Source organism: Ovis aries, chromosome 7, assembly GCF_016772045.2.
Source record: "Ovis aries strain OAR_USU_Benz2616 breed Rambouillet chromosome 7, ARS-UI_Ramb_v3.0, whole genome shotgun sequence".
Classification (NCBI taxonomy): Eukaryota; Metazoa; Chordata; class Mammalia; order Artiodactyla; family Bovidae; genus Ovis; species Ovis aries.
Window position 1 is genome coordinate 21326323 of NC_056060.1, and position 27390 is coordinate 21353712.

The window sequence follows — 27390 nt, forward strand, 5'->3', positions numbered from 1 at the left end:
GACACTCCTCTGAACCAGGTAAGGTGGGGCTCAGGGTGGGAGCCCCCATCTCGAAGGGAATGGGGTGAGATCAGTCGGAGGCCCAAGGGTTCTGCTTGAACTGTCTTGCTCCAGCGCTGGGAAGTTGCCCCTGACAGAGGGGGAGGTTCCCAGGGGAAAACCAGAAACCTCTTTTCTTCTCCTACCAACATGTTCTCCCCGGCTTTCATCTCTTCCATGTGCTTTCTTCCCCTTTGTCCCTCCTTGGATGGCTTCCCTCTTGCAATCCAGTTTTTTTTTTTTTTTTTTTAAGGGAGGATAGTTATAATATTGTGATGGTTCTTGCCATACATCAACATGAATCGGCCACGGGTGGTTCAGTTTTATTTTTCCTCTTGGTTTCTGTCAGCACTTGTCACTATCATACTTCCTGGTCTGTCTCTCTTCCTGCCCCTCTTGGCTGTGTGCTCTAATCTCCTTGCATCTCTCTGTTTCAAACGCAGATTCCACACCCCACTCCTTGCACTTTGACTAACTCTGCATCCTCTCTTCCCTGTCTCTCCGCCTCTCACCTGCCCCTGACTGCCCCTTTCAGTCTGTCCCACTCGGGTGACTCTCTGGCTTGAGACTCACAGCTTGCTTCTCCCCGTGGGCTGCCCCCTTGTTCTTCATTCTCCTTGTCTCTTCTCTCTGCTCGGCTGCACCTCTGTGGCTCACGGTCCAGGGTCTTCAGGATTCTCTGTGAAGAGGTCACCAGGTGAGAATCATCTCAGTTTTCTCCTGGAAGCCAGGTTGCTGGACCAGGGGCCCCTGTCTCTCCTCTGAGTGGCTCAGCACCTTGCCTTAGCAATCTCCAGTCCATTCTACCCCACGCAAACCCCGCACTGATTTCCCTTCAGCCTCATATCAGAGGGCAAGAGGGAGCTGGATGCAGGCCAGATGCTTCTCAGCTGGGGAGGTGAGAGTGACAGGACCCAGGTGGTGAGGAGATGTGGCAGGGAATGGGGGCTGCAGAAGGCAAGGCCACCCACTGAGGCCCAGGCCCTCCTGTCTCGGCCACAGAGGAGCGACAAGATGACCGATACCCAGATGGCCGATTTTGGGGAGGCAGCCCAGTACCTCCGCAAGTCAGAGAGGGAGCGACTGGAGGCCCAGACACGGCCTTTCGACATCCGTACCGAATGCTTCGTGCCGGATGACAAGGAGGAGTTCGTCAAGGCCAAGATCCTGTCCCGGGAGGGAGGCAAGGTCACTGCCGAGACGGAGACTGGCAAGGTGCGTGGGACACAGCACAGGTGGTGGGTGAGGGGCGGAGCCACGTGCAGTGGGAGCTGGGGGGCTCTGGAGGAGAGCCAAAGCCAGCCGGGGTCCAGGACAAGCTCCCCTCAAGGGGCCCAGCATCTGGGTGAGAACTGACCATTCTTGTTGGATCTAAGCAAGTGTAACCAGGCCACCCCAGGGATGCCCACCCCTTGCCAGGGAGGATGCTGCAGGCAGGGAACCTCACCTGGTTTCCTTGTCAGAGGGGTTATGTAGCTAAAGAGGGCCCAGACACTGCATCAAATGAAGCTCCCTTCTCAAGCCTGCATCCCTCCACTCTGTGCCTTAGTTTTCTCCACGGACCAACTCTCCCCAGTGTTCCCCAACCATACCAGGAGCAAATTTTACAGGTGAACACAAAGCAGGAACTCTTGAGCAGAATGCTCAGTCCAGGGCTGACGACTAGCACTCAGAAGTCACAGGCCCTTGTCCCTCATACCGGCCATGAGAACTGCCACCAGTCAACAGCAGCGGCTCTGAACCGTGCGCCTGGTAGACTGACTGTCTGCAAGGCCGACTATCTACACTGGCTGACTGTCGCGTCCCCTTGAGGTGTGCAGTAACAGGCCACAACCACTGGGGGTTTTAACTATGACCCCAACTCTGCCACTAGCAGCCACCATATACTGGCAAATCATTGATCATTTGCTCCACTGTAAAAAAAATGCTGGAATACCTACTCACAGGATCTCATGACACAAGCGCATGACAAACTGGCCAGTGGTGGCCAAACCATTTGACAGCGACCAATGAAGAGTGTAGAGTAGGTGGGTGAGATGTTTCTCCAGCAGCAGCAAGGTTTGCCCTTAGCAACTGATGACCTCAAGCATGCCCCCAAGAGTCAGGGTAAGATCAGAGAGCTTCTGCCCCTAGACCCTCAGTCAGGGACTGAAAGGTGATGCTCATGGGCAGAGTCTGGGGAACTGGCAAGACACAGGGACTCTAGGGCAATCCATAAGAAGGGACAGACAGTGGGCAGGTAAATTATCTGGCGTCGTGGGAAGCTATGGGGTAGGGCCCAGGCACTATGAGAAAAGAGCCAGGGGAACAAGGCCAGGTCACAGCCTGTGTTCTGGGAGGAGGTAAGTGGGCAAGGCTAGAGAGGGTCCTGGTAGAAATGTCTGTCCTACTGCCCCTCGCCCCCACAGACGGTGACCGTGAAGGAGGACGAGGTATTGCAGCAGAACCCGCCCAAGTTCGACAAGATCGAGGACATGGCCATGCTGACCTTCCTGCACGAGCCTGCGGTGCTTTTCAACCTCAAAGAGCGCTATGCAGCCTGGATGATCTACGTGAGTGAGCCCTGCACACTCTGGGCAGTCTTCTGCACAGCGTCCAAAGTCGGCCAGGGCGACTTTCTCAAGGGGAGGGGACTGGAACTCTCCCTCTGCTCCCTCCCCATCCCTGGTTAGCTGCAGGAAGACAGGAGCCAGCTGGCATAACAGGGGACGCCTCTGCCTGGCACCACTGCCCATCCCAGGCTCTCCCCTCCAACTTCTCGTGACTGCCCCGTCTCTTGCTTCAGACCTACTCCGGCCTCTTCTGCGTCACAGTCAATCCCTACAAGTGGCTGCCCGTGTACAATGCCGAGGTGGTGGCTGCCTACCGGGGCAAGAAGAGGAGCGAGGCGCCTCCCCACATCTTTTCCATCTCCGACAACGCCTACCAGTACATGCTGACAGGTGGGCTGGCGGCCCTGACATGTGGCCCCTCAGCCCGACACCGTAGACCGAGGCCCTGAGCCCTGACCCCTCTGCCTCTCCTCTTTTCTCTTCCAGATCGGGAAAACCAGTCCATCCTCATCACGTGAGTGAGCAGCACCCATGCACAGAGGGGCCTGGTGTGGGGGAGGCCGAGGCTGATTCCTGGGGTGCTAGAGATGGTTGAAGGCTGTGGCTGCTAGGAGCTGGGTACTCTGAGGAGAGCCAGAGTGACCTACGGCGATGGGCAGGTTCTGCAAGGAGCTAGGCCCTGGGGGAGGAGATTCGATGGCTAGGACTCTGAGGGAAGAGGGTGCAGTGCTGAGCTTCGAATGGAAAACAGTGGGAATCTGGGTTCTGATGGGTCCCTGTTGCCTCCAGTGGAGAATCCGGGGCAGGGAAGACTGTGAACACGAAGCGTGTCATCCAGTACTTTGCCAGCATTGCAGCCATAGGTGACCGTGGCAAGAAGGACAATGTCAATGCAAACAAGGTGCGAGGTGGGCTGCAGGCTCCGCAGAGGGGTTAGGGGGCAGGCTGACCTGGTGACCCCTAGCCCTGACCTGGGGAACAGTGCAGACAGCATCCCCGAGCCCAGTGCCTGAGACCTTCCTGGCAGGAGACGCATGCTCTGAGGTCTGAATATGGCCCTCTCGAGCTGCAGATCACCAGCAGTCCATCCCACTCCACCCCCACCCTCCCCACCACCGCCTGGAGGTGAAGCCCCGTGCTCTGCCCCCTCTGCAGGGCACCCTGGAGGACCAGATCATCCAGGCCAACCCTGCCCTGGAGGCCTTCGGCAATGCCAAGACCGTCAGGAATGACAATTCCTCCCGCTTCGTGAGTGCACCTGACCACTGCCCACAGACTTCATGCAGCGTTGATGAAAAAAGGGGCGGAGGTGCAGTTTTGCCAACAGTCCACACCTGGCTGACCATCCTGCATTTGGTTTTGGGATATCATGTAACACACACGCCCACTCTAAACCCTCCCCACTCAGCCTGGCCCCCGAGTTCTGAGAACTCAAGGAAAGAGACCCAGAGCCACCAGAGCTGTTTGTTGCAGAACCAAGTCATCGGGCTGACTTGGGTCACATTCTGTGTTTTTTTAATGACTATTCCCAAAGCTCTTCCACGCTGTAAGTGGAAGAGCTGGAAGGAGGACAGCAGGGCTTTTGAGCCAATTCCCCAGCCTTCCATCTGTCCAGCAAGTCCCCACCCCTCCCAGAGCCCCAGGTCCTTCATCTGTGAGACCGAGGTAGTAGTCTCTACCTTGCTGGTTATTGGGAGGATGACGTGAGATCATATCAGAGGCACAAACAGGATGCATTCTATTTTGTTTATGATACTAAACTGGGGCTCCAAGGAAATCATTTACATTTCCAAAACCATCCAGGGCGTTCTGGATTGCACTGAGGTCCAGGATCTCCATCTCTCTTCTAGCCCCCTCCCTCACTCTTTGTCCCATCTACCCCCAGGGAAAATTCATCAGGATCCACTTTGGAGCCACTGGAAAGCTGGCTTCTGCAGACATAGAGACCTGTGAGTATGCAGGGAGCCTGGCCCCCTCCTCCAGAGTCCTCCACCTCTGCCTTCGCTCCTCGCTGGGCACCGTCTTCTGTCAACATTTCCCCTCCATCTCCTGTCTCTGTCTCTATCTGCCTCCCAGCTTTATCATTCTTTTCCCTTTAAACCCAGTCTTCCCCTGTCTCTCTCCACTTGCCATGGGAGCCTTTCTCCCCTGACCTCCACCCCTTCGCTGATTGGTTCTCTTCCTTCCCACCTGCCCTTCCCCCACCTCTCCTACTCCAGACCTCCTGGAGAAGTCCCGGGTGATCTTCCAGCTGAAGGCTGAGAGGAATTACCACATCTTCTACCAGATCCTGTCCAACAAGAAGCCAGAGCTGTTGGGTGAGCCCCGTCAGAGGTCCCTGCTGCCCCTGGCACCCCCCGCAAGCCCAGCAGCGCAGGGCGGACCCCTCCTCCTCCTCACCCGCCCCGCCCCCGCTCACCTGTCCCCTCCCTCCACCTGCACAGTACCTTTCTCTTCCTGCTTCACCTTGGACCCACCTGTGTCAACTCTTGCCTCCCTTTCACACCCTTCCTTGTCTTCTTTCTCCTTCCCTTTACTTCTTTTCTTCTCCCCTGTGTTTGTCTCCCCCTCTCCCCCTGTCCCCCCACCATCCTCTCTCCCCGTGTCCCCACCACCCACTTTTCCTTTTCTTCTGGACCCTCCCCTTGGCCTTTGCTGACTGTCCTCCTCTCTACCTGCTCCTCCCTTCTCCCCACCCCTTCCCCCACTGCGCCCCACTCCCGACCCCTCGTCCCCGGCCCTGCCCCTCGCCTGGACAGACATGCTGCTGGTCACCAACAACCCCTACGACTACGCCTTCGTGTCTCAGGGGGAGGTGTCCGTGGCCTCCATCGACGACTCCGAGGAGCTCATGGCCACAGATGTGAGTGAGGAGGCAGTGGGAGGGCTCCAGGGGCTCCTGGGCCACCCGCCCCATCACCCACTCTGCCTCTCTCGCCCTGCCCCAGAACGCCTTCGACGTGCTGGGCTTCACTCCTGAGGAGAAAGCCGGCGTCTACAAGCTGACAGGCGCCATCATGCACTACGGAAACATGAAGTTCAAGCAGAAGCAGCGGGAGGAGCAGGCGGAGCCGGACGGCACCGAAGGTTCGAGGACAGGAGGGCAGGCTGAGAAGGCCTGGGGGGCAGCGTGTCTGCCTCTCATGCAGGGACAGCGCTCTGGGAGCAGAGTCTCCTCCATGCCGCGTGCAAACGGGGTGCCTTTCAGTGATTCTTAAGGAGCAGCATTCACAGCAGCAATGTTAGGACCACGATACAGAAAGCGGGAGGAAACAGAGCAGGAGAAGCAGGTGGTCGGATGGTGGTGCCTTTTCCCAGGGGTGGGCTCTCCCCACCTGATCTAGACTCGAGGCTTTCTGTTCCATTATAACCTAGCCAGACACCACCTTCCATCCCAAAAGGCTGGATCCCAGAGGACCTGAGGCTTATGGGTGGGTGAGGGCAGGGACACGGGAGAAGTGGGAAGACAGGAGGCACCTCAGAGTCCCGCTAGTTTCTCAACCCCAGCTGGACCAAGCAGAAGTGAAATGGAGAGGTTTCCTCCTGTGCCCAAGACTCCACCAGGCCCAGGAAAGCATGGACCTGAGTGCTGAGTATCCCCATCACTAAGACAGTGTGTATGTGAGGGTGCCCAGCCCTCAGGAGAGCCCCTCACAGGCTCTGTGCCATATTCTGCTGGGAGACAGAAGGCTAGGGGTCAGGACACAGCTCTGGGTGTTGGCACATCACCCACATCACTGGGTCTCAGCTTCCTCCTCAGTGGAATGGAGCAGTAGCCCTTCCCAGCTCCCTCTGAGGCTGATTCGAGAATCCCTTGAGAAGGAGACGTGAAGGCGTAAACAGGGCTGGAGAAACACCTGAGAATATTCCTCTTAACCTTCCTTCAAGGATCCCCTCTCTGTATCTATCCATATCAAATGCCAAACCTGAGTTTCACAATAGCATGTCACCAGTTATCATAAAACTCTCAAAATTAAACCAAGTAAGTCTCCTCTAAATAGAGATCATGGGGCTTTCCAGGTGGTTCAGTGGTAAAGAATCTACCTGCCAATGCAGGAGACACAGGAGCTGCAGCTTTGATCCCTTGGTTGGGAAGATCCCCTGGAGGAGAAATGGCAACCCGCTCCAGTATTCTTGCCTGAAAACTCCCATGGACAGAGGAGCCTGGTGGGCTACAGTCCATGGGGTTGCAAAGAGTCAGACACAACTGAGCATGCACACCCACACACAAATAGAGTTCGTAGGTTGGATAGCACATTTGGAGAGCTGAGGGTTGGTGGGCTGACCAACACACTGTTAGGAACCCTGATTTCCAAGCGAGTCAATTTGGTGGACACATAGATTCACTGTAGAGCATTCCCAGTCCTGGGCTAGATCCTGGGACTGGGGACAAAGACAGCAAGGAGCAGAGGACAGCATCAGCCACAGCCCCTGCGCTGAGAGAGAGGATGCATGAGGGCAGGGTACACGCCTACAGCGGTGCTGGCAATAGGCTGGGTGCAGAGACACGCAGGAGATGTAAAGATGGAGGCGAGCTGGCAGCATGGTGGGAAGTCTGGGGTGACAGAGGGGTCTCAGGCACACACTGGCTGTGTCACCGTGGCAAGCCCTGTGCCCTTCAGGCCTCAGTTTGCAGCTCTTTAATGAGAGGGTTAGGACCTAGTGGCCCTGGGCAGGGAAGGACAGTCTATGGAAAGTGCTTGTTTCTCCCTTTCTTTCCCCACCAGATGCTGACAAGTCTGCCTACCTCATGGGGCTGAACTCAGCCGACCTGCTCAAGGGCCTGTGCCACCCTCGGGTGAAGGTGGGCAACGAGTACGTCACCAAGGGGCAGAATGTCCAGCAGGTGTACTACTCCATCGGGGCGCTGGCCAAGGCCGTGTACGAGAAGATGTTCAACTGGATGGTGACGCGGATCAACGCCACCCTGGAGACCAAGCAGCCTCGCCAGTACTTCATAGGGGTCCTGGACATCGCCGGCTTTGAGATCTTCGACGTGAGTGGGGAGCCCCGGGACTGGGAGAATGGGAACTCACTGGTTCACACAGGCAGCCACTGCTGGCCAAGCCCCGGGGAAGGCCGTGGGCTCCCCAGGGGTGGAGACAGCCACGTGTCTTCAGGGGGCGCTCCCTCCCTGCCCTGACTGGAGAGAGGCCAGCCACACTGCTGCCAGGCTGGACGCTGCCCTGGGTCGACCCCTTGGGCCACAGTCCCCTGCCCGCCTGACCCACTCCGCCCCGTCCCCGCCCTGCAGTTCAACAGCTTCGAGCAGCTCTGCATCAACTTCACCAACGAGAAGCTGCAGCAGTTCTTCAACCACCACATGTTCGTGCTGGAGCAGGAGGAGTACAAGAAGGAGGGCATCGAGTGGGAGTTCATCGACTTCGGCATGGACCTGCAGGCCTGCATCGACCTCATCGAGAAGGTGCTGCCTCGGCCCCTCCACCCGGGCCCCTGCACCTGCCATCCCAGACGAAGCGGCAGCCCTATCCCTCTACACCCAGGAAACTAGTCCCCAGACCCCCTAACCCCCCTCCAGGCCCTGCTTCCCCTCACTGTGACATTGTGGGCATATACAGGTCCAGCCTTTCCTTCTCTCCCAGCCCCTAGGACCTTGTCCCATATGGTGGACCTGAAGAGAGAGATGTAGTGAAGGAGGGGACTCCTAGCCCCTCTGACGCCCCATGAGAAGCATTATTCGTGGAAAGGACCTGGGCTGAAACTAGACACATTGGCTTCCCATCCTCTCCCAGTTGGCTGAGGATAAGCCTGTCTTCAGGCCCTCTTGTCTATGGAGCTTCCTCAGAGGACACTCCTTGTCCTGACTTGCTTTCAGTGAGCCTTTGCAGAGGGAGGCAGAGCCCACAGCAACTGATGGTCCCCCAGCCCAGCCACGACCAGTCAGAAATAGGGGCCTCCCCCACAAAGCTTTGCCTAGTGATCCAAGGCCCTGCTCTTCTGGAAGCCTCGGATTCCCCTGAGATTGTATGGAAAAACATGTGTGGACTGGTGGGGTAGGGGTGCATACGAAGTGTGTGTGTATGCAAATTCTGGGGAGGAAGTCTTGGGGTTCACCAAATTCTCAGTAGGATCCCTGTCCCAGGAAAAGTCAAAAACTGCTACACTTTTTGAAGTGCAGGACATCATGCAGAACCTGAATCCCTCTAACCATTCCTTGGAACACTGTTCCCTGACATACAGGCACAGGTCTGGACTGCCCTGTAGTCTGACGCCTCCCATCCCTTCTGTCCTGTCTTCATCCCTCTCTGGGGCAGGGACATCCAGGAAGAAGGGGCTGTGCTGTGAGCCCTGGGGGTAGGGACTGGGAGTACAGGGCTCTTCTTTGGGTCCACTGGGGCAGGAAGAGGTTCCCTAGGCCAGATCTGAATGTACTCAGATTTAGGTTAACTTCAGGAATGTTAATGGGCTTCCCTGGTGGCTCAGAAGATAAAGCATCTGCCTGCAATGCAGGACACCCGGGTTCAATCCCTGGGTTGGGAAGATTCCCTGGAGAAGGAAATGGCAACCCATTCCAGTATTCTTGCCTGGAGAATCCCATGGACAGAGGACCCTGGCGGGCCACAGTCCACGGGGTCGCAAAGAGTCGGACACGACTGAGCGACTTCACTTTCAGGAATGTTGGCTTCCTGTACCAGGGCGTGAGGTGGCTGCACGGGCTCTCTATGGCCTGCCAGCTACACAGCTGCAGTTTCTCCTCAGTCGGGGTGTGGGATTCTGCAAGCCTGGGGATGTGTTCAGTGACTCTCTCCTCTCCCCCCTCAGCCCATGGGCATCATGTCCATCCTGGAGGAGGAGTGCATGTTCCCCAAGGCCACCGACATGACCTTCAAGGCCAAGCTGTACGACAACCACCTGGGCAAGTCCAACAACTTCCAGAAGCCGCGCAACATCAAGGGGAAGCCGGAAGCCCACTTCTCCCTGATCCACTACGCCGGCACGGTGGACTACAACATCATAGGCTGGCTGGAGAAAAACAAAGACCCGCTCAACGAGACGGTGGTGGGCTTGTACCAGAAGTCTTCCCTCAAGCTCATGGCCACGCTCTTCTCCTCGTATGCCTCCGCTGATGTCGGTAAGAGGGCAGCCCTCCACTGCCAGAGCAGTTCTGGAGGTGCAAGGGGCCAGGGGCCCACTGCTTCAAAGCACGTGACGCCAAAGGCAGGAAGGGGACTTCTCTGGTGGTCCAGTGACTAAGACTTCATACTCCCGACGGCAGGGGGTGGGAGTTCGATCCCAGGTCAGGAAACTAGATACCACATGCAGCAACTAAGACTGGCACAACCAGATTTTAAAATATATATATATACATTTTTTAAAATTAAAAAAAGAAAGGCAGGAGGGAGCCTTAAGAGGGGGCCATCAAGAGAGCCCACAGCAGCCCATCTGTGCCGTTTCTGTGGGAGTGTGATTTTTCCCCTCTGGGTTATGGATGTTGGTATACGTGTTCTGTGCCTCTTCAAGACTCAGAGCAACTGAAGATCAGTGCCAGAGGCACCCGCGTCACTGCAGCAGGCCTGGCATAGAACCATCCTCTGCAGGAGGCCGCAGTGAATGTGAGAGCATCACTGAATGAATGTACGGTGGAGCAAATGAGCCTCGCCTTCAGAGAAGGAAGAGACAGGGTGTGGACTGAAATGAGGAGGGTAAAATACAAGGAAAGTAGAAAGGGGAAAAACGTAAGCATGGAGAGGCAGGAGAAAGCACTAATGTTATTTCAAGACCTACTGTGTGCCAAACAGTGGAGAGGCAGACTGAAGCTTTGATCTTTTCTAATCTTCTCTATTCCATTTAAAGGGAATGACTCTCCTCCTCGTGGGAAAACTGAGACTTGGAGATAAACTGTCCAAAGTCACACAGCTAGTGAGCAGCATAGCCCTGGCCCCTGCTCAAAGGGTCTCCGATTTCAAGCCCTGGTTCATCATTCCTTCTCTTGTTATTAGGGGACAGCAGTAAAGGCAAAGGAGGCAAGAAAAAGGGTTCATCATTTCAGACAGTGTCAGCCCTCCATCGGGTAAGAAGGGCCCAGAGATACCAACAGACTTGCGGTGGGCAGACCCAGCCCAGAGCATTTTGTCTGCACCACCCTTAACCTGATGCTCCGAGTCTGGGGAGGAAAGAAGCTAGAGTTACGTGGTTGTTTTGGGCATGTAAATTCTACACCAGCCTGAATTCACATCATGTTATGTATCCCCTCTCAATCCCTTAGAGGGTTCTGGTGACAGGATATCTGGGGCCCAGGGTCAGGGACTAAAGGGATGGTCCCTGTGGCTCCTGACCTCCACCTCTCATCTGCCTCCAGGAGAATCTGAACAAGCTAATGACAAACCTGAGAACCACTCATCCTCACTTTGTGCGCTGCATCATCCCCAATGAACGGAAGGCTCCCGGTGAGCGACGCACAAGGGTCTAGTCTGGAGAGGGCATTTGGCAGACACTTGTCCCGAGGCTGACCCCCTGCCTCTCCCTTCCTGCTGCAGGGGTGATGGACAACCCCCTGGTCATGCACCAGCTGCGCTGCAATGGCGTGCTGGAGGGCATCCGCATCTGCAGGAAGGGCTTCCCCAACCGCATCCTCTACGGGGACTTCCGGCAGAGGTGGGTACTGGGGTGCCACAGGACTCAGGGAACAGGGAAACCCTGGGCAGCCTTGGGGGGAGAGGAGTCTGCAGCTGGCCTCAGATCCTGTGAAAGTGAAAGTGTTAGTCGTTCAGTTGTGTCTGATTCTTCGCAACCCATGGACTGTAGCCTGCCATTCTCCTCTGTCCGTGGAATTCTTCAGGCAAGAATACTGGAATGGGTAGCCATTCCCTTCTCTAGAGGATCTTCCTGACCCAGGGAATGAATCCAGGTCTCCAGCATTCCAGGCAGATTCTTTACTGTCTGAGCCACCAGGGAAGCCCCTTGATTTTGTGGGCAGAGCAAATCAGTGCAGAACATGGGTAATTCCAGGCACCTCCCTCCAGGTATCGCATCCTGAACCCAGCGGCCATCCCCGAGGGTCAGTTCATTGACAGCAGGAAAGGGACAGAGAAGCTGCTGGGCTCCCTGGACATTGACCATAACCAGTACAAGTTCGGCCACACTAAGGTGAGTCTGGAGGCCCTTAGGGTGGAGGTGTAGGATACCCAACCCCACTGAGTGAAATGGCTGAGAGTTCGGAAGGCAGACCCTGACTCCTGGCTTCCCGTGTCAACCAAGAGTTGGGACCCAGCTTCTTTTCTGTCTTGTTTTTCACATTTCACTCCCAGGCCTAGGGCATGCAGGTGATGGGGCCCTGGGAAGCTCAGCCAGGGTCTCCCACACTCTCCCTCCCCCTTGGCTACCCTTCTCTGAGGCTGCGGCCTCCTTGGCTCTACCCCTTGCCCCCAGGTGTTCTTCAAGGCGGGGCTGCTGGGGCTGCTGGAGGAGATGCGGGACGAGAGGCTGAGCCGCATCATCACCCGCATCCAGGCCCAAGCCCGGGGTCAGCTCATGCGCATTGAGTTCAAGAAGATCCTGGAGCGCAGGTGAGGGTGGGGGGAAAGGGAGACACACTCTCAGAGATGTAAGGGGCAGACAAGCAGAGCCCAGAGGTGTGGGCCAAAAGACCTAAGTTCAATCCTGGCTCCATCACTTACTAGCTGGTCTGGACAAGTGACTTGACCAGTCGGGGTCTCATTTTGAGTTCTTTTTAAAAAAAAAAAAATTCCCCATAGGGAAATGAAAATTAAAACTCCAACCAGATACCATTTTAAAACACTAGACTGTAGCCTGCCGGGCTCCTCTGTCCATGGGATTTTCCAGGCAAGAATACTGGAGTGGGTTGCCATTTTCTTCTCCAGGGGATCTTCTGGATCCAGGGATCAAACTCGGGTCTCTCACATTGCAGGCAGACTCTTTACTGTCTGAGCCACCAGGGAAATGTGTGCAATTTCTTTGGAAAACAATTTATCATTTTCTCTGAAAGTTGAACAGTTACATAGCTTTCCACTCCTGAGTGCATTCCCACAGAGAAATACCTGCACGTGTTCACAACATGAGACAAAAATGAATCTTTATAGCAGCATTGGTCAAAATAGCCAAGATCTGGAAACAATTTGAATTTTCATCTGCCGGAGAATGGGTAAATAGTAGCATACTCATTTGGGAAATATTATCAAGTAATGAAAAGGAGGTGACTACAACTATATGGTACAATACATTTGAGCCTTAAAAGCATATTGCTGAGTTAACAGAAGCAAGTCACAGAAGGATACATATAGTGTGATGCAATTTTTATAAAAGTAATAATTTTAAAATAGCATCTTCCTGCAATGCAGGAGGTGCACAGGAGCCTTCCCAACCCAGGGAAGTTCCCTGGGTTGGGAAGATACCTCATAGGAGGAAATGGAAACCCACTTCAGTATTCTTACCTGGAAAATCCCATGGACAGAAGAGCCTGGCAAGCTACAATCCATGGGGTCACAAAAAGTCAGAAGTGACTGAGCATACACACACATTGTTTAAAAATACATACACATATGGTTTAAAATTTTTTGAAAGAGTTAGGTAATGAAAAACACAAGATTCAAGGCAGTGACTACTTCTGGTGAAAGGACCGGAAAGGGGATGGAGTGAAGTCTACAAGTAACATCAATGAAGGCAATGCTCTACTTCTTGTCTGGGTGATGAGTTCATAGATAAATCATTTTGCTTCATTCTTCATAACTTACACGTACATTATAGACATTCTTAAATGGAAAATACCATGTTCTTAACATATTTGAGGTTCTTAGGAGATTAGAAACACTGAACACAGTAGAGATGCTATAACTGGTCGCTTCCATAGCTACTACTACCCCAGTAAGGAAGATATAAACTGCCCTTTTGTTGAATTGATCAATTAATAAACATTTATGGAGCAACTCCATGCTCAGTGTGGTAATGTTGAGGTGGGGTTGCCTATCAAGGCTGCGAGAACAGGTCCCTGCCCTCAGGTGCCCAAAAACTTGTTCAGATGTGCTGGGATCCCACTGCAGCTGGCCCCATGACTGGAAAGTTCTCCTTCACAGTACGGCTCCCTGCCTCCATGTTCCTTTGCCAGGGATGCCCTGCTGGTAATCCAGTGGAACATTCGGGCCTTCATGGGGGTCAAGAACTGGCCCTGGATGAAGCTCTATTTCAAGATCAAACCACTGCTGAAGAGCGCAGAGACAGAGAAGGAGATGGCCACCATGAAGGAGGAGTTTGGGCGCCTCAAAGAGACACTGGAGAAGTCGGAGGCTCGGCGCAAGGAGCTGGAGGAGAAGATGGTGTCCCTGCTGCAGGAGAAGAACGACCTGCAGCTCCAAGTGCAGGCGGTGAGACCCTCTCTCTTTCCCCCTCCCCTGGATCCTAACCCATCTCATCATCAGGGACTATGAGACTCCAAGCTTCAGCTCTCTCTAAGACTCTGGATCTCTCCTCTCTTTCATCACCAGCTCTCCTCTCTGTCCTCTTCTTTCAGGAACAAGACAACCTGAATGATGCGGAAGAGCGCTGTGACCAGCTGATCAAGAACAAGATCCAGCTGGAGGCAAAGGTGAAGGAGATGACCGAGAGGTTGGAGGATGAGGAGGAGATGAACGCTGAGCTCACTGCCAAGAAGCGCAAGCTGGAAGATGAGTGCTCTGAGCTCAAGAAGGACATTGATGACCTGGAGCTGACCCTGGCCAAGGTGGAGAAGGAGAAGCACGCAACAGAGAACAAGGTGAAGGCAGCTCCCTTTGAATCCAGACCAAGTCTCAGGATTCCCAGACCTGAGTGTGGTCCTGGCCCTTGGCCTTGGAGGTCTCCATAGATGTCTCCAAGTTGGTGATGTCTGACCCTGGGGGGGATGGGGTTCTCGGCCAACAGGTGAAGAACCTGACAGAGGAGATGGCTGGGCTGGATGAGATCATCGCCAAGCTGACCAAGGAGAAGAAAGCTCTGCAAGAGGCCCACCAGCAGGCCCTGGATGACCTTCAGGCTGAGGAGGACAAGGTCAACACCCTGGCCAAGTCTAAAGTCAAGTTGGAGCAGCAGGTGGATGATGTGAGTAGGAACAACCATGCTTCCTTTGTGTCTCTCATGTCAGAATTTTGCAGGCAATGCCAATGGCAAGGGGTTTGCAATCCCTAAAACTAATTTCCATCCCACCCGGGGCCCTTTTCTTCCTCCCCATGCTAAGTCGCTTCAGTTGTGTCTGACTCTTTGCGACCCTATAGACAGTAGCCCACTAGGCTCCTCTGTCCACAGGATTCTCCAGGCAAGAATACTGGAGTGGGTTGCCGTGCCCTCCTCCAGGGGATCTTCCTGACCCAAGGATTGAACCTGTAGCTCTTGCATTGGCAGGCAAATTCTATACCACTGAGCCACCTGTGAAAGCCCCTTTCTTTCTACAGTTCTTCATTAGGCTGGGTCTCTGAGTCCTTCATGTCTGCCAGGATGACTCTGCTGGCTTGACTTCCAGTCCCACTGGACTTTGGGTTTAGAAGGGAGCAGAGGGGGATGTATTGTGGACCTCAGGTTTTCTACACCCTGTTCATTTTTACTTTCTCCACCAGCTGGAGGGATCCCTGGAACAGGAGAAGAAGGTACGCATGGACCTGGAGCGAGCTAAGCGGAAGCTAGAGGGTGACCTAAAGCTGACCCAGGAGAGCATCATGGACCTAGACAATGACAAACTGCAGCTGGAAGAAAAGCTCAAGAAGTAGGAGCGTACGGAGGCCGGGAGGGGGTCCTGGGGGTGTCTGGCCTGACGGCTAAAGCTCAGGGTGCTTCACGGCCTCTGGCCAAGGCTGCCCAGGGCACAGTGGGAGCAAGCAGGTCAATCACAGCCCCTCCCCTGCCTTCACTCTTGGGGGCCAGAGGAAGAAGAGTGGTCCTTGCATGCAGAGGCAGGAGGAGAGGATGAGGGCAGAGAAAAGAAAACCACCTGTCACCTCCTTCTTCTCCAGGAAGGAGTTTGACATTAATCAGCTGAACAGTAAGATTGAGGATGAGCAGGCACTGGCCCTTCAGTTGCAGAAGAAACTGAAGGAAAACCAGGTGAGGTTCTTCTGGGTGTGGCCACCGGAGAGCTCAATGGCAGTGAGACAGCTGGGGCTGCAGGAGCTGCTTAGGGTTCTAGACAGTATCTAGAACTCTGAGCTACCCAGAGGCCCTGCGAGCCCTGACTTCCAGGCACCTGGGAACATCAGCCTTCCCCCATTAGACCAATAGTGTCTTATTTCATCTGGGCTATTTGGGGAGGTGGGTGGGGATCATACTTACTAAAACAGCTTCTCTTGCTGAGCTATACTCTGCCTAATGGGTTTTCTTGTGCTTAGTAGCTCAGTCATGTCCAACTCTTTGTGACCGCATGGACTGCAGCCTGCCAGGCTCCTCTGTCCATGGGGATTCTCCAGGCAAGAATACTAGAGTGGGTTGCCATGCCCTTTTCCAGGGGATCTTCCCAATCCAGGGATTGAACCCAGGTCTCCCACGTTGCAGGCAGATTCTTTACCGTCTGAGCCACCAGGGAAGCCCGATGGGCTTTCTGCCCTGGGAGCATTGGTAGGGCTTGGTTCTCCTCTAACCCTTCCTCTGGTGCTGCTTTCCCCTCGTGGGGGAGAGAAAAGCCTTCATGGAGCCCCTTCTCACAGGGAGCTCTGTTCTTATTCTTCCCAGGTACTTGCCTTGCCACTAACCAGGGCTGAATCCCCACAGAGCACTTGAGTCAACTCCTGAGGCTTTGAGCAAGTCACTTCCCCTCCTGCACCTCAGATTCTCCTCTCATCTGTAAAATGGGACTAATGACCTCTGCCTTGCAGAGGACTGGAAGAGATACTGTATAGGAACACACTTTGCCAACCAAGAGGCTATATATACATGTGATTTTAGTATAGCTCAGGTTACAGAAGTCAGCCAGCCCCTTGCAAGATGTTCTTTTGTCTGCCCATGGCTTTCTTATCCCTCTGCAGGAGGAGACTGAATTAACAGCCAGTCTCCCTTGCCTTTCACGCACCCTGAATTTTAATGCGCTTTTAGTCCTGCGTTTGTCAGAAGAGCCCTGGAGGCAAGGGAGGCAGGTACTCTCCTCTTCATTTCAAAGTTGCATGACCACATCTGGACACAGTGACTCCTAGGCCAAGGGGACTCAGCTATTGACCCCCTCATTTCCTGAAGAGATCGCGGCTGGTGGAGAGGGCCAATATCCCCTCTGCATTCAGGCTGACGGTCCAGGCCGCAAGTGACACGTGAACACAGTTCCACTCCTCTGGGGGCTGCTCCGGGGCTAGCCTGCCTTCAGTGATGCTCTTACCTCCCATCTTCCTGGGTGCCCTTTCTTGGTTTTAGCCAGAATATTAGAACATCCCCAGGTTCTTCTACCCTGGGTCTGGGCAGCCTCTTGGACCCAGAACAACAGTGCAGTTATCCTCACCAGATGCCGGCAATGCACTGTGGCTCCTTCTTCTTCCTGTCCAAGCTCTTGCCCCATCCTGGGAGCAGAGGTATGATGGTCTTGTCTGTCTTGCTCCCAGGAGCCCCCCACCCCCCACCGCCACATATACACATTCCATCAACACCACTCATAACCACAGGTGAAAGGACCCCACCAAACCTCCCTTTTGCTCCTGGTTAGTCAGACAACAGATCAAAAGGTAGATGGGCCAAGGCTAAGGCCAAAAAAAATGAGGTGGGAACAATGATACAGAAGAGGGCATCCTGCTAGCACTCTCCTGGCCTGGAAGGGAACAATCAAGCTGGAACCCAGCCATGGGCATAAATACAGTAAGCTCCAGAGAGCTAGGAATAGGTTGATTAGACTTGGTAGTTAACTCAGAAGATTATAAAAGTTTTTGATTGAGGCATATTGTAAATATTTGTAAAACACAATCACCAGCTTTCCCGTCTTATCATTAGCAGAGTCTAGTGAATCTGTGGAATTTCTGAGATTCAGGATCTCACGGGATCTCAAGATCCCTCTCTGAACACAGATTCTCAGGATTCAGGGCGAGAGATGGTCAGATTGGGTCTGAGATGCCCCTCCAGGAAATGCCTTAAAGGTACGGCTTCACCCAAATTCTTATTGGTAGTCTGTGCGTTATCAAATGTTTAGCAGCTTCCCTGGCCTTGCCCACTAAATGCCAGTAGCAACACCTCCTCTCCAAGTCATGACAATCAAAAATGTTTCCAGACCTTGTCAACTGGTCTCTGGGGCACAGAATGTCCCCTGGTGGGAACCACAGCTCCGCAGGACCTGGGCATCTTGGCCAAGAGCCTTCTAGAGCCCTGGGAGGGGGCTCCAATGGAGGGACCCAGGTGCTGGGTCTGAGCCCCCCTTGTCCTGCCCAGGCACGCATAGAGGAGCTGGAGGAGGAGCTGGAGGCTGAGCGCACCGCCAGGGCCAAGGTGGAGAAGCTGCGCTCAGACCTGTCCCGGGAGCTGGAGGAGATCAGCGAGCGGCTGGAGGAGGCCGGTGGGGCCACGTCCGTGCAGATTGAGATGAACAAGAAGCGCGAGGCTGAGTTCCAGAAGATGAGGCGGGACCTGGAGGAGGCCACGCTGCAGCATGAGGCCACGGCGGCCGCCCTGCGCAAGAAGCACGCCGACAGCGTGGCCGAGCTGGGCGAGCAGATCGACAACCTGCAGCGTGTGAAGCAGAAGCTGGAGAAGGAGAAGAGCGAGTTCAAGCTGGAGCTGGACGACGTCACGTCCAACATGGAGCAGATCATCAAGGCCAAGGTGGGCCCGGCTCTCCTCTCCTCACCCTCTCCTCCCTCACCGCATCGCAGGGTACCTTCCCTCCATTTCCTCTCTCTGCCATAGCTCTTATTCTCACTCCCTTCATCACCCTCTGGTCTCTCTCCCTCTCACCCTTGCACCCACCTTGCCCTCCCTCTGCGTCTCCATCTCACCACCTCTCCCTTCTTTAATTCATGCATCCTCTTCAGACTGTGCCCCTCCAGCTCCACCACCTTGGCCCACCTGTCCTTCCTCCAATCCACCCAACCCCTCCCACATTCACCTCTCCCATGTCCCATACCATCTGAAGGCCAACCTGGAGAAGATGTCCCGGACACTGGAGGACCAGGCCAATGAGTACCGGGCGAAGCTAGAAGAGGCCCAGCGTTCCCTCAACGACTTCTCCACCCAGCGAGCCAAGCTGCAGACCGAGAACGGTGGGTGCCCCGCACCAGGCCTGTGCCTGCCCCGGGACAGAGCATCAGTTGCCCCCCTCCCTAGCCCACAAACCCTCCTTCCCACCTGCAGGTGAGCTGTCCCGGCAGCTGGAGGAAAAGGAGGCACTGATCTCCCAGCTGACCCGAGGGAAGCTGTCTTACACCCAGCAGCTGGAGGACCTCAAGAGGCAGCTGGAAGAGGAGGGCAAGGTGAGGCCAGCTGGGTGGGCACTGGATGGGACTGAGAGCCACCCTGGGCAAACAACCTCAGGAATGGAGGCTGGAGTGAGGCTGGAGACTACAGATAGGCCTCCGAAATAGAAAGACTTTCAGGCCAGGGTCTTTTACTCTTCAGCTAAGCCACACCCAAACATCACTCCTTCCCTCAAAAAAAAAAAAAAAAAAAAAGCATTTATTTGGCTGCACCGGGTCTTAGTTAAGGCATCTTTACTTGCGGCATAGGGAATCTTCTTTTCTTTTTTTTTTTTTTGCCCGTGGAATCTTTAGCTGTGGCATGTAAACTCTTAGCTATGGCATGTAAGATCTAGTTTCTAGACCAGGGGTCAAACCCAGGCGCCCTGCACAGAGTCTTAGCCACTGGACCACTTGGGAAGTCCCCCTCCGTTCTTACATGGGAAGAGGTGGGCAAACTGGGAAGGTACCTCAAGACGATGAGATTCCACAACACCAGCCCTCACCCTGAAGGAGGCTGAGATTTGATTCAAGGTCATAGATATGAAAAGATCCGAAAAATGGGGAGAGGGTCTTCCCTCCCACCTTCCCAGAGGCTGAGCCCACCCGCTGGTTCCGCCCCTCCCAGGCAAAGAACGCCCTGGCTCACGCACTGCAGTCCGCCCGGCACGACTGTGACCTGTTGCGGGAGCAGTATGAGGAGGAGACTGAGGCCAAGGCCGAGCTACAGCGCGTCCTGTCCAAGGCCAACTCAGAGGTGGCCCAGTGGAGGACCAAGTATGAGACGGACGCCATCCAGAGGACCGAGGAGCTGGAGGAGGCCAAGTGAGTCCCGGGCAGCGCCCCCACCCCAATTCTAAGAGAGGAAGGGGCAAGAGGACCTTGGTGGAGACAGGCAGAGTGGGCGTGGGAGGCAGATTTCAGAAGGAAGACAAGAAGTGGGGAGAAATGCGGTGGGCAACAGAGGTGCTTGGGAGGGAGCCTGGATCCTGCGCTCTTGGGTGACCCCTGGCTGGCCCCGACTCACTTCCTGTGACGGGCGAGCTTTTGGCCCGGGTTATACCTGATGCTCACGTATAAGACGAGCAAAAAGCTTGTTGGTCAGAGGAGCTATCGCCGATCAGCCTGGGTGGGGAGGGGTGGAGACTGCCACCCAGAGGCCGCTGCGGGTAGGGAGGAGACTGTTCTAGGCACCCGCAACCTTGGCTCCCTGGAAGCTGGGCTTCCAGGGCATCCCAAGGAGCTGTGGGGAGGGGCCTGGTTCTTCTCATCTGGCAGCTCTGGGAGGGGTGGTCCCAAGGAACCACCGTTCGCAGGTAGAGTCACACACACACACCCAACCACCCTGGGCAGGAAGAAGCTGGCCCAGCGGCTGCAGGACGCCGAGGAGGCCGTCGAGGCCGTCAACGCCAAGTGCTCCTCGCTGGAGAAGACCAAGCACCGCCTGCAGAATGAGATCGAGGACCTGATGGTGGACGTCGAGCGCTCCAACGCGGCCGCCGCCGCCCTGGACAAGAAGCAGAGGAACTTCGACAAGGTGGGCCCGGGCTGCGGGCCACAGCCAGCAGGCAGAGCAGGCCGGCAGGCGGGAGTCAGGAGCATCCTCCCAGGAGGCTGAGGCTAGGGGAGGCTGGGCCTAGGAGGGGGACCTGGGTCCCAGAGGTGGGGCCGGGGCTGCCCTTTGAGCCGCTTCCGTCCGTTGGGTCCCCGCAGATCCTGGCCGAGTGGAAGCAAAAGTACGAGGAGTCGCAGTCGGAGCTGGAGTCCTCGCAGAAAGAGGCGCGCTCCCTCAGCACCGAGCTCTTCAAGCTCAAGAACGCCTACGAGGAGTCCCTGGAGCATCTGGAGACCTTCAAGCGCGAGAACAAGAATCTGCAGGGTGCGGGCGCAGGCCGGGAGGGGCGGGGCAGGGAGGGTCCGCACGTGGCGCCGCCCCGCGGCCCCTCGAGGCCTTCCCAAACTGGAGCAGGCAGCCCCCGACTGAGCCGCCCGCCCCTCCCACAGAGGAGATCTCCGACCTGACTGAGCAGCTGGGAGAAGGAGGGAAGAATATGCACGAGCTGGAGAAGGTCCGCAAGCAGCTGGAGGTGGAAAAGCTAGAGCTGCAGTCGGCCCTGGAGGAGGCCGAGGTGAGGGCCTGGCTCTGCCTGGACCCCTGCCTCTGACCCTCTCCTACCCACCTACCATCACCCTCCTGTCTCTGACCCCCTACTCTCCCTCACCTGGGGGTGATGGTGACCGAAGACAAACTCCATTAGATCATTTTCTTAGTCCGAAGTCATATACCCAGTACCCATTACTACCTCCAAAGCCAGAGTCTGCACAGAGGAAAATGCCACAGCTTGATCATAGGTTTTTCTTTCCCACTGGGTTTATAAAGTTGAAACCTGGCCATCATAACAACTCCTCAGACAGGGGGTGGGAGTGTCAGCTCCAGAGTCAAACAAATCTGAGTTTGAAACTTGGCTTGAGGACCTCCACTGTGTCATTGGGCAAGTTCCTTAACCTCTAAAATGGCATTAATTGTACACACCTCGATCCCTGAGTTAGGAAGATCCCCCTGGAGAAGGGAATGGCTACCCACTCCAGTATTCTGGCCTGGAAAATTTCATGGACAGAGGAGACTGGTGGGCTAACATTTTCATACTTTCATAACATTTTCAGTTCAGTCACTCAGTCGTGTCCAACTCTTTGCGACCCCATGGACTGCAGCATGCCAGGCTTCCCTGTCCATCACCAATTCCCAGAGCTTACTCAAATTCACATCCATTGAGTCAGTGATGCCATCCAACCATTTCATCCCCTGTCGTCCCCTTCTCCTCCTGCCCCCAATCCCTCCCAGCATCAGGGTCTTTTCAAATGAGTCAGTTCTTCGCATCAGGTGGCCAAAGTATTGGAGTTTCAGCTTCAGCATCAGTCCTTCCAGTGAATATTCAGGACTGATTTCCTTTAGGATTGACTGGTTGGATCTTTTACGCATGACTGTTATGATGATTAAACGAGGTAACGCACTTAAGAATTCAACATATATCAGCCATTGTTTACTGTTCATTTTTAAGAACCTGGGACTTCCCTGGTGGCTTAGACGGTAAAGAATCTGCCTGCAATGCGGGAGACCTGGGTTCAATCCCTGGGTTGGAAAGATCCCCTGGAGGAGGGCATGGCAACCCTCTCCAGTATTCTTGCCTGGAGAATCCCCATGGACAGAGGAGCCTGGCAGGCTAAGGTCCATGGGATCACAGAGTCAGACACAACAGTGACAGTATAGCACAGCGCAGGGGTAGCCCTGAGATTTGGGGCTTCTGACTTTTTTCACTATAGGTTGAAGGACTTGGGAAACAAAGAGAAATGTTTGAATTTGTAGTTGTAGAAATCCTTTTCTATGATATTTTAGATGGGTCAGGATCATGCAATGTTAATGTTGGAGCATTTTGGCAATTGTGAGGTCAAAACATTTCCTTGATGAAGGAACCCCAGGGTATCCAGCATGTCCTCTCCCACAGCACCCAGGTGGCCTGGGATGCAGGTCCTGCCTCGCTGCCTCCAGCTGACACCTTGCACCCTCTCGGCCTCCCTCCCTGACGTGCCCTGTGCCCTGCGGTCCCTCTCCCCTCCAGGCCTCTTTGGAGCATGAAGAGGGCAAGATCCTCCGGGCCCAGCTGGAGTTCAACCAGATCAAGGCAGAGATTGAGCGGAAGCTGGTAGAGAAGGACGAGGAGATGGAGCAGGCCAAGCGCAACCACCTGCGGGTGGTGGACTCACTGCAGACCTCCCTGGACGCGGAGACGCGCAGCCGCAACGAGGCCCTGCGGGTGAAGAAGAAGATGGAGGGCGACCTCAACGAGATGGAGATCCAGCTCAGCCAGGCTAACAGGACAGCCTCAGAGGCCCAGAAGCATCTGAAAGTTGCCCAAGCCCATCTGAAGGTAACAGAAGTGAGGGCTCTCAGAAAGGGATAAGTAGGGTTGCTCACAGGAATGGTGAAGGCCCAAGGAAAGGGTCCTGGGCTAACAAATATGAGAGCATGGGGGGCACCAACCTCCTGGATTTGGAGGCTTGAAGGAGGAGAACTGATCAGGAGCATGTTTTGGACCAATCCCGCCTGTGGGCCTGGAGACCTGAATGTGTCTCCTGAGGTTAACGTGAGCTTTGTGACTACAGGGAGGGGTGTATCAGATCCCAAATGGAGGCCCTGATGGGGGCCTTCCCACATCATCCCTATCCCTGGCAGGACACCCAGATCCAGCTGGACGACGCAGTCCGTGCCAACGACGACCTGAAGGAGAACATCGCCATCGTGGAGCGGCGTAACAACCTGCTGCAGGCCGAGCTGGAGGAGCTGCGGGCCCTGGTGGAGCAGACAGAGCGGTCCCGGAAGCTGGCGGAGCAGGAGCTGATTGAGACCAGCGAGCGGGTGCAGCTGCTGCACTCCCAGGCGAGGAAGCTAGGGGAAACCTGCTGAAGGCCAGAGACAGGATGTCTAGCGAGGTTCTGAACTAGATGCCCAGAGAAAGCGTATGTCCAGCCAGGATCATACACTATTTTCTTCTCTTGGACCAACTGACATCTGTCAGTCATGGCTGCAGAACTACTACCTTGAGAAAGGGGTCTAAACGTAAAAGCCAGCCTCAATTTGCTCTATTAATGGGACTTTTGGAGTTTAAAGACAGCTTCCCTTGTGGCTCAGACAGTAAAGAATCTGACTGCAATGCGGGAGACCGAGGTTCCATCCCTGGGTCAGGAAGATCCCCTGGAGAAGGAAATAGCTACCCACTCCAGTATTCTTGCCTGGAGAATTCAATGAACGGAGTAGCCTTTAAGGCTACCGTCCATGGAGTCACAAAGAGTTGGATGACTGAGCCACTAACACACACATCTGTTTGCAAGTCCACAGAGCACCATTTTTCTGCAATCCCATATACACTGTTTTCAGCTGTATTCAGCAATGAGTTTTTATGTCCATCTTACTGCACTGTCCTGTGGAACTCTGTTCCATAATCTAGTACATATGGGAATGACATCACCCACTGACATCATCCTCTCTTCCTTACGTCATTACATTCTTTCTATAACTACAATCTCTTCCAGGATACAGTCCTTTTAAAACAGTTGTACCTGTTTTTCTTGGAACTCCCTGCAAGGAGGGATTCCTTGGAATTTCCTTTCATTCCCCTACGTAGACATGTTACTAAAGAGCTCAGGAGTAGAACTACAGACCCTTTCCTGCTTGAAGCCTTCAGAACTGAGTCATTTTACGCATAATGTCTAGAGTACATGTATTTTCATTGGAAAAAAAGGGAGCAGGTACAAAACAAGGAAAATACTAAAAGCAAGACATGCTTTTTAAAAAACGACTAGTTCTCATTTTCTCTGGGTGAATGTGTAGAATCACGTAACATCCAACAGTTTCCCTTACCTTATCTAGAACACCAGCCTCATCAACCAGAAGAAGAAGATGGAGTCAGATCTGACTCATCTCCAGTCAGAAGTGGAGGAGGCGGTGCAGGAGTGCAGGAACGCTGAGGAGAAGGCCAAGAAGGCCATCACGGATGTGAGTCACTGCGCCTTCCTGCCTCCCTGAAAGACTCCAGCGAGGGCTCTGGGTCCAGGCCAGGCCACTGTGCTATAACAACTGTGATTCTGCCATCGTGTGGGCTCGAGGGCCTCCAGGACCAAACGTCAGGATGAGAAAGGGGTGGTCCTTATGGGGAAGAAGAGCGCCCCCCCCCCAACCCCGGGCTCTGTTCTTTTACACTCTCTCCCGTGTGCAGGCCGCCATGATGGCGGAGGAGCTGAAGAAGGAGCAGGACACCAGTGCGCACCTGGAGCGCATGAAGAAGAACATGGAGCAGACCATCAAGGACCTGCAGCACCGGCTGGACGAGGCGGAGCAGATCGCGCTCAAGGGCGGCAAGAAGCAGCTGCAGAAGCTGGAGGCCCGGGTGCGGGAGCTGGAGAACGAGCTGGAGGCCGAGCAGAAGCGCAGCGTGGAGTCGGTCAAGGGCATGAGGAAGAGTGAGCGGCGCATCAAGGAGCTCACGTACCAGGTGCGGGCGCTGCGGCCACGCCCTCAGAAGTAGACGTGAAAATGTATCCCTTGCCCCACCCCCTGACCTACAACGGGCCCCACGCAGAGCCCCCCTGCCACCTGCCTCTTGAGAACCTGTCTTGGGAATCGTTTTCTTTCACATTCTCTGAAGACAGGTTGGCTTGAGTCTATGAATTTTTTTTTTTAGCAAAGGGAGAATCTGCTTCTACTTCTTGAAAGCTCCTGAACCAGCATTTTCCCAGATGTTTAATAACCTGAAGTGCTACCATGAAAGCTTCAGAGCCGTCCAAGGCATCTTTCCACCTGCCTCAGAGGCAGGGGCGTTGTGTGGCATTTAGTGATAAAATCAGGGATGGGAAAAGACTCAGATCTTCCATGGAATTCCTGGGACAACAGATAGAAGGCCTTAGAGAAAGAAGATTCCAGAATGGTCTAAGCCTTCCATCTGCATAGCTCAGAGCTTTTGTTCTTGACCTATTACTTCCCAATATGCCTGGGTAGGAAGGACAAAAAAAAAAAACCAAGGTATTGGCTCATTTGACAGCTGGATATGAGAGGCACGGGAAAGAGGTACAAATGAGAACTGCAGGTGTGTTGTGTCGGTGTAAATAGAAATAGCATCCTAGCAGAAGCAGTGATCAGGAGTGATCAAGTGACATAGGAACCATTGATCCTGGTGCTCAATACCTGACCCAGAACAATATATACTAGGTTATGATAATTAGAATGATCTGGATTATGATAATCCCTTCTTTCTGCTTTCCTCCTGAGTCCTCTCTGGTCACTCTAGACCCACTGCCAAGAGCATCTTTGGTGCTCCAGGTTAGATCTGGAACAGCCCTCACGTCTCCACGTTATCAAATGAAGAAATCCCGTTTGGTTCCAAGCCTCTCCTCCTGTTTCTCACCTCAGGGCCACAGCCTTCTTTGCTTTTTAGATCCTGGTGTGAGAACGTTGCCATGCCCTTTGGCCTATAAGTCTCCTCAGAGATGAAATTTGTGCACAACCTCTTTGGCCTGGCCCATGGGAGGGAGGGGCAGCTGAGGCATGGGAAGAGAATGGGGTCGTGAGGGAGGGAAAGATGATTGTTCTTGCTCCTTCCCCCAAACTGGCCTCCTCCACCCATCTGCGCCCAGACGGAGGAAGACAGGAAGAACCTGCTGAGGCTGCAGGACCTGGTGGACAAGCTGCAGCTGAAGGTCAAGGCCTACAAGCGCCAGGCCGAGGAGGCGGTGAGTTCATGGTTTTCTCTACTTCCTGTGTGTCAGAGCCGACAAGGGTCCACCCCAGTGTGGGACCCGGACGGAGGGATTGCTGTGCACTTTAACTCTCAAACTCAGAGCTGTGGCAGGCACTCCTGAGTTAACAAAAGCAAAGCTTATTTGACCCAGGACCTACCCACAAGCTTCTTATAATCCACCTAACAGTGAGCCCAAGAGAAAGCAGTGCAGCTACTAATGTAGCTTAGAGGGCCAGCCAGTGCTGAAAGCTGGATGGTGGCAGGGGAACTGGGCCTGGAAAGGGGCCTGAGCAGGTACAGCATGGTGGGGAAGACATCGAGTGAGCACAGAGGTGCGGACGTGAGTTGCTGATGAGCATACGTGTGCAGGAACCCTCAGGGGTTGGGGAGCATCTGTCCGGGTCGCAGTTGAACAGGGGCGGTCAAGCTGGATTCTGAGGGGGGCGGCCCAGGCAGCATGGGATTCCTCTTGGGCAGTGGGTAGCCTGGATTCTGAGCACTGGGTAAGGTGCCAGGCACCTTTGTGGAGGGTGCCAAGCCAGGAGCAGGACACTTTTGTTGCAGGAACAGGGGTGATAGATGACAGCGAGCCCCTGGATTAGGAGCCTGGGCATCCCCTCACCTCATCCTCCCATCCTCCTGAACCCCCACAGGAGGAACAGGCCAACACCAACCTGTCCAAGTTCCGCAAGGTGCAGCACGAGCTGGACGAGGCGGAGGAGCGGGCGGACATCGCAGAGTCCCAGGTCAACAAGCTGCGGGCCAAGAGCCGCGACATTGGCGCCAAGGTGGGTCCCTCCCCAGGCCCTGCTACTCACCCCCATGGCAACACAGCCCCCACACCTGGGCATCCCCCTCCTGCTCAGACAAGCCCCCTACAGGCTGGAACCTCCTTAGAAAGTCCAGTCCCACCCCACCTATACCACAAAGACCTCTAAAGGGGACCCCAAGATTCCCAAGGCCTGAACCTCTCCCCCTAAGGGCATCTCCCTTTAGGCCCCTGAAAGCCCTGGAGATTTCTCCCCACACCCTTCCTTCCTCTCACCAGCTGCTCCCTCACACCTTTTTTTCTTTCTCAGCAAAAAATGCATGACGAGGAGTGACGCTGCCTCCAAACCTCACTCTAGCTGCCCTCCAATAAACATGAATGCCAGA

At 54.6% G+C, this 27390-nt stretch overlaps 1 protein-coding gene across 1 annotated transcript; it reads left to right on the forward strand.

Moving 5' to 3' along the window:
- On the forward strand, positions 1–27390 carry LOC101120580 (myosin-6). Its single transcript, XM_027971620.3, has 38 exons — positions 1–736; positions 1042–1254; positions 2448–2591; positions 2825–2981; positions 3078–3105; positions 3381–3492; positions 3747–3839; positions 4477–4540; positions 4811–4909; positions 5351–5454; positions 5540–5678; positions 7319–7587; positions 7846–8016; positions 9375–9684; positions 10553–10623; positions 10912–10999; positions 11090–11207; positions 11576–11699; positions 11982–12118; positions 13675–13930; positions 14077–14319; positions 14466–14642; positions 15155–15300; positions 15548–15638; positions 17928–18317; positions 18628–18754; positions 18846–18964; positions 19575–19771; positions 20300–20483; positions 20660–20825; positions 20951–21075; positions 22564–22872; positions 23178–23381; positions 24372–24497; positions 24718–24993; positions 26132–26227; positions 26889–27023; positions 27315–27390. Exons 2-38 carry the CDS (start codon positions 1054–1056, stop codon positions 27336–27338), a joined length of 5820 nt encoding a protein of 1939 aa, XP_027827421.2. The 5' UTR covers positions 1–736; positions 1042–1053; the 3' UTR covers positions 27339–27390.